Raw genomic sequence first — 7156 nt, 5'->3', positions numbered from 1 at the left:
AGTACATTTGAACCAATAATGTTTCTTACAGAATGATCGCTTTGCTACCCATAAATCTTCTTTCAACTTCTAGTTCTGACTGTTGATTTGCTCCTAGTTAGCTCAACCACTTTTGAGGGGACAAATAATCATGTTTCTGAATTGGTCGGTAAAGGATGACACATTAATTTTCATTTCCTTGCCTCCTCCTTGGTCTCACTAGAGGGCTTGATATATTCTCTTTTCTCCAACGAAATCAACTTTAATTGTGATCGGTTCTCTTTAAAAATTGTGATACTTGAGCTTGACATCAACCAGTGAAGCTTCAACATCCAAGGTGGATACAATGGGTCTCCCAGGAATGCAATTGTAAACGCTCCTTTAGGGAAACACGAGGAATTGCGAGCGAACAAATCCGACGTGATTCCCTTTTCCCACAGATATCACAAATTTGATGTACCTTTAGGGATAGATCATCGTGCCATTTAAAACCTACAGGTCAAAAAATTTGTATGGCCATAAACTTCCTCTTTCAAGGCCCATCTTCTCAAACACTCAAAATACATGATATCACGTGAGTTGTAGTCGTCGATCAAAATTCCGAAATCATAAAACTCTCTAATCATAGATATGATCACCATGGGGAATATTTTGATAGGAGTTCCTCCAACCTTATTTGATTCCTAAAACCTTGGCATTGGTCATCCAGGGACTTTCATTGACATACCTTTGTCTTTCTCATGGACGACAAGCATCTCAACGATCTTTCTTTTTTGTTGCTCCTCTGGATTAGAGGTTTGCCAAGGGTGATCCCCTAGTCTTACCGAAAATTTAAGGGAGTTTCCTTTTGATAGCTTCCTTATCCCTGCCACTAGTCTTAGTATCTACGTAATTTGAGGGGGATTTAATCTTGGGAGAATCTTCTCTTTCCCTTTTTCCTCCTTTTATATATTCAGACAATCAACCCTCTCTTAATCAGCCCGTCAAAAACATCATTAAGTTGTATGCAGTCATCTGTATGGTGGCCGTGGCTCTTATGGAAGAGATGGTACTTAGTTTTGTTCATACAAGATGACTCTCTGATGGGAAAGGGGGCTCTGATTCCTCCGTGGCTCTTGGTAGATCATTTCTTGTAAGGTGTATTTGTCGTACCGACCAAGCATTTCTCAGTCGGATCCATCTTTTTCATTGGAGGGACTTCTTCCCTGTGAAGCGACTAGAATTGGTGTAGGTAGAGACCAGGTTATCAAACCAGATATTAGGCTTCTCCTCCAGGTTGATGTAAGATTGAGTCATGCTCAGCATTTCTTGTGTGGTTCATGCCCATCTTCATCCTTGATTCAACCTTAAGGGGTTATCCCACAAAAGGTAATTCTTGAATATCCAGTACTTAAGGCCTTCTTCAGCTCCCTCTATTTCCACGACTATTTGTGTGAATCGATAAATGTAAGACCATACACCCTCCTTCTTCCCTTTCATGATCCATCTTAAAGCGAAACTATCAATGGATACCTTTTTTAGGCAATGAAGTAAGTAGCGAAAATCTCACAAAAATTCGTCCATGATTTAATGTTCGCGTCTCGTAGAGCGTTGAACCATAGCCAGATGAGTCCCACCAGAGTTAGCGTGAACAGTTTACACTTGGATGCCTTGTCAACATTGAAGTAATTGAGTCGTTCATTGACGAGATGCACATGCTCATCCGAATCTCCCTTTCAATTGTATTCGTTGAACTTATGAGGTTTTTCCACTGATTTTGGTATTCATGTATGTAGAACACGGGCACACTGAGGATGCTTCTACGGATTCTTTGGTGACTTATTTTCCCCTTGGTTTGGTGGAAGAGTGTGGATGCCTCAATCCACTCCTAGGCTCTGAGGAGGACTCTGGAACTTCTTGATCCTTAATTGAATTTGTGACTTTGGAGCTTCGTCCTTCCTCGTCGCGGCTAGGTCATGGATGGCGGTTTAAGCTCTCCATGATATGGCTTCTTGAATGGTATTTCCTCATGGAGGCATGTTTTGTAGGCTTTGTTTGAGATAGAAAACCTCTTTTCTATCGCCTGCGAATTCTATTTTCGAACAATGTTATACTTGATGTTCAATGAATTCGTTGGCGCCTTATATCCCAGAGTTAACATGCAATAGTTGGAAACTAGGTAAGGCTTCAAGTTTTGAGGTAAGCAATGAAATTTAATGTATAATTGGAGACGCTTGAATAGATCCATCGATCTAAGAAGTATTAAGTAGATTGGGATGTAGAAGAGTTTCTACTATTGGATTCGTAACACCTTGAGAGGGAGTTGGAGGCAGTTGATTGACTGTCACTTGAGCAACAACAATGGCGGCAGCGAATTTGCATGCAACGGCGAAACAAGTTACTTTGGGATTTATTTGCTAAGGAGAAGGCGAAGGAGAGGGGTTGTTAAACCTATGGGAGGAGTTAAGGAAGCTAGGGGATAGGGTCATAATGGTAGTGATTTCCCGATAAAATCATCATTATAAGTGAAGGTGAAGAGATGTTGATGGGATGCATGCCCATCATTATTTTTAAAAAAACCCACTGACGAACGTATTCACTAGATAAACCTTGGATGTGGGAGTAGTCGGTTAAGGACATCGGCCAAAAAGTTTTAAGGGCCGTGAAGTCAAGTGAGAGGAGGAATGCTTTAAGCCTAGAGCCGATGAACGAAGTCGGAGGGAGCCAAGCACGCGTCTAGTCGGAGGGTCGAGGTGCCAAGCCGGCGTAACGGTTACATTAATCTGAAAGTTATTCAATATGCATTTAAAGAAAAAGTGTGAAGTTTTTCAACTAAAAAAAAAACTACATGGTTCCTAAAAACTCGGGGTTTCTATTGTTATCAAAATATATTTAGCAATGGTTTGGTCGTCGTCGGGTTTAGTTATGGGACAACGAACAACAACTTGATCATATTGATAAAAATGGCATTAAAAGGTACAATCTAAAATATCCAAATAGAGAAAGAACAAATAATTTAAAAAATGAAGTACCAATCTGGCATTTGTCCCCGCATGCATAAATACATGTATCCTAAATTACCCTTTACTGGTCTCAACAAATCAATAAAAAAACGTGGGCGGCTTCATTAATACTCGCATGAATCAAAGGGTATTACTGTCTCTTACATACAATCATAAAATATTCTTGTCAGCAACATGATGTTAGCATGTTGAGCTCACATAGCTACAATCCATAAATAGCATATTTTATATTAAAATGTAGACATGATATGTGTTGTTCACGCACCACTTTGGTCATTGTGAAACCAACATATTCGAGCAACTTTTCTGAATATACTTCCAAGTAAAACAAATTTTAAATTTGCAAGTTGAAATGGACAAAGTTGAATAAAAGGATGTGTCTCTCTTTCTAATTTCTCTCATACCCAAAATACTAAACCTAGTTATTAAACCTACTTTACACTCCCAATTAAGGTAATGGAGAATCTGGTTTGGCTTTCTACAAATGGCAAAAAGGCAATGGAAGAAGAGCTTTTAAAAGGACGTGACATGGCAAATCAACTACTTGAAGTACTAACCTATGATGATGATGATGATAAGTCAAATGTTATAAAGGAAGTCAAAGGGTCAAACTCAAAATCATTATCAACCTTAATAGCTGAAGATCTTGTGCGAGAGGTACTCAAATCATTGACAAATACTCTTTTGCTTTTGAACAACAATCAAGACTCCAATGATGTTCCTGGTAGAGATATTTTGGATGGAGCTTACAAGAAACTCAAAATCCTCGACACTAAACATCCAAAAGGGTCGAACAAAAGAAAGTAAGATTCACCATCCATGTCTTTTACTAAGTTCCTATAACTCTAATTCTATTTCACCAATTTTTTCTTTCAAACATTTTTCCACCTAGGTTAGCTATTGTGAAAAATCTAAACCTCACGTTAGTGAAAGATTAGTCTAATAAAAATTTATATAGAATAGCACCCAACACCTTAGAATCTTGTATTATAGGGATGAGTTATGATAAAATCTAATTCTATCATGATGTTCAGATCACATTTAATATCTACTTTGAAAAAACTTTCCCTTTCATATATTTTTTTAGAAAGTTCAACCCTTCGTTAATTTTCTCATATTATTTCATATTTTCAAAAAAAGTTTTGATTTTGAATTTCTTTATCAAGTTTACGATTCAAACTAAAGTATTATGATCCGATTTGGCCAAATTTGTTTTCTAGGGTTTCAATTTTCAAAGATCCATTGTGCCCCCGTTTTGATTTCTCATCATTTTCGAATCGCTCTTGCTCTTGTTTGTGTTATGTTGGAGTTTTCGATTCATGATTTGGTTTGAGATTCAAATCAAACTTTGTACAAATCCTTTGACTTAATAATACTCCTATTGATATTAACGTTTCATATAGAGATTTTGATTTGTTTGAAGCTTAATGTTTATTCTCAGATGTTCTTTCTATTGAAGATACAATTAGACTCCTAATATTACAAATTGGTTTATAGAGATGAGTTAGGGTAAAACTCTAATTCTATCCTTAGCATTTTTTCTTCAATCTTCTAGGTTTGAATAATAAGATGCTTTTCACTCTTTACCACTTGTATATATTCTGGCATTAAGTTTTAAGGTTTGCTGAAAGGTTTTCTCCTTTTATTATAATGAAAACATAAGTTAAGGGATAGGGTATACAAAACCAGTATATGTGCTTATATTGTCCAAATCCCCTTCCCCTAACATAAAAAAAGTATATATGGCTGTATCATTTCGTCGCGGAATATATGTCTGTATCCTCAAAAACGAATTTATGAATAAAATATAATATCTGATGCCCCCTCCAGTTGAGCTTATTCCTTTTAATCTGGAACACATCACAGCTTGACCTCACATACTTAGATGGAATACTAATAATATATAGACATTTTTGTTAATGATTAATAATAAAAACATATTGATTGATATTTTAGGTCAATTTCAGCAAGTTGGGAAAAGACTAGCTCAATATTGATTGATGATGGTTATACATGGAGAAAGTACGGACAGAAAAAGATAAGAAATGGCAAATACTACAGGTATATATATATCACATGTTCATCAATTTCATAGGTTGAAATTGAAAACTTAATTGGAAACATTTATGCAGGAGCTACTATAGATGCACTCACATGAGCGATCAGCACTGTGAAGCAATGAAACATGTTCAAAGAACTCAAGAGAATCCTCCATTGTATAAGACTACATATTATGCCCATCACACTTGCAAAAGCTCTCTCCATTCCGAACTCATTTTCTCCTCTGATGATTCTTCTGGATTGCTTAGTTTTGATAACAACATTCTAATTAAACAAGAATACCAGCTTCCAGCCCCATTGCCATTGCCACCAATTCATGCTTCAATAAAAGAGGATCCCATGAAAGAGATTCATGCTGATTATTTTGATCAAAATCAATTTTTATTACCCGAGAACATCCTATCATGTAACTTCGAAGTTTATTTCGATTATCTGAAACACACCACTATGCTATTATCAACTGAATCATTTGAAATTGAGAAGGTTTATGATCAGTTTGGATTTTGATGGCCATGGATATGTTCGATGCAATGTGCAAATTTATTTTCTGGTTTGGGGTTGGAGAATTATCATTATGTGTAAATTTTATGGCAGGTAATATTGAAATATAGACAAAATTTATAGATTTAAATTATTCAAATTATACAAAGTTAAAGGAATTAAAATATGCAAAACAAATTAAATGTTTTGAAAATTTTGAATTTGTTTATGGTCTAGGAATAGGCAGTTCAACAAGTAACTTCAAATATAAGAGAACAAGTGCTGAGAAAAGGTGAATGCTTAGTTAAGAAAAAAGGTTTTAGTCGAAAAATTAAAATAGAGAAAGTTTTTTTTTTAAGCTATGATAGATTGATAGGAGTACTAGGGATACTTCAACCTAGATACAAAAAGATAAAAGGCCAAAAAAAAAATTACTATCCAATAGGAACTTAAACTAAAAAATACAAAGGATCTTTGCAAAAACTATAAAAACTACTATTGGTATGAGTAATATTCTCCACCATAGACCATTTCCAAACCGAAATCTTGATGCTCCAAACCAAATATGTCAAAATAAGACATTCGTGCTTAAAGATCACCGCATTACGTGTTGTCCAAATGCTTAAAGATGAAGACCAAGATAAAGTGCTGAGATTTAAAGAAAATAGAGATAAAGAAAAAGCACACCAAATTTTTTTACATGTTCAATTCAAACTACTTGACCTATGTTTTTTTTAATAGGCAAGATTTCTATTAAAAGAGAAAAGGCTTCTCAACCGAAACTACAAGTAGGAAAACCTCATCTCCCAAAACATAGGGAAGGATGAGCATTCCAAGTGAAAAAATTACAACCCGGTCTTATCGAACAACAAGACGATAACCAAATCCACGATCTAAAAATTATAGCAGACATACATTCAACAAATGAAGGTTTAACTTGGTTAAAAATGAACTCATTTCTAGATAACCAAATACTCCAAATAGTCTCTAACCAAACAACTGCTGCAATTTTCCTATTCACCCTATTTTTGATCTTCTCAATATTGAGAAAAAGAGTCTTGAACTCCTCAATAGAGATAACCTCAGGAACTTCCAGCCAAGTGGTTACTCTAAGCCAAACATTATCCGCAAACGTACAAGAACCAAAAAGATAGTCTAGATTTTCTAAGGATGCTTGACAGAAAATACAGAACGGGTCAGCACTTACAGAATTGATATTGCGCTTAATGAGATTGTCCTTAGTTGCTATTCTGTTGAGGAGAAATCTCCAGCCAAAGAATTTCAATTTGGACGGAGCTTCGACCTTCCAAAGCGACACCGCAGCTCTTGCCGTATCCCCTTGACATGTAGAAGCAGTAGTTGTCCCTTCAAGGAGCATGTCATAACATGATTTTACTCTAAAAACACCATCCTCCGACAACATCCAGTCATTAGTATCCTCCACATCTCGAAACAAATTATTCTCCTCTGACCAATCCTTAACCACTTCTGTCAACATCTGAAAGCAGGGATCGATATCTTCCATACAAGCCTCCAAGTTCCAATTCCATTCTTGACCATTCCAACTGATCAGGTCTACCACACTACAATTCTGGTTCGTGGCAGCATCGAAATCTTCCGGATAGACATCCTTT

The 7156-nt window shown here is 36.1% G+C and overlaps 1 protein-coding gene across 1 annotated transcript; it reads left to right on the top strand.

Moving 5' to 3' along the window:
• Positions 1-3410: 3410 nt before the first annotated feature.
• Positions 3411-5647, top strand: LOC131647782 (probable WRKY transcription factor 62). Its single transcript, XM_058917617.1, has 3 exons — positions 3411-3784; positions 4938-5042; positions 5114-5647. Exons 1-3 carry the CDS (start codon positions 3438-3440, stop codon positions 5547-5549), a joined length of 888 nt encoding a protein of 295 aa, XP_058773600.1. The 5' UTR covers positions 3411-3437; the 3' UTR covers positions 5550-5647.
• The last annotated feature ends 1509 nt before the right edge of the window (positions 5648-7156 follow it).

The sequence above is a fragment of the Vicia villosa genome, linkage group LG2 (assembly GCF_029867415.1).
Source record: "Vicia villosa cultivar HV-30 ecotype Madison, WI linkage group LG2, Vvil1.0, whole genome shotgun sequence".
NCBI lineage: Eukaryota > Viridiplantae > Streptophyta > Magnoliopsida > Fabales > Fabaceae > Vicia > Vicia villosa.
Note: the sequence above shows the minus strand (reverse complement) of the source record. Positions and strands in the feature narration are given on the sequence as shown.

Coding starts and splice junctions, on each gene's coding strand:
- LOC131647782 (XM_058917617.1), top strand. CDS start 3,438: ATGGAGAATCTGGTTTGGCTTTCTACAAATGGCAAAAAGGCAATGGAA. Junction 3,785..4,937: donor AAAGGGTCGAACAAAAGAAA/GTAAGATTCACC, acceptor TTGATATTTTAG/GTCAATTTCAGCAAGTTGGG. Junction 5,043..5,113: donor AGAAATGGCAAATACTACAG/GTATATATATAT, acceptor ACATTTATGCAG/GAGCTACTATAGATGCACTC.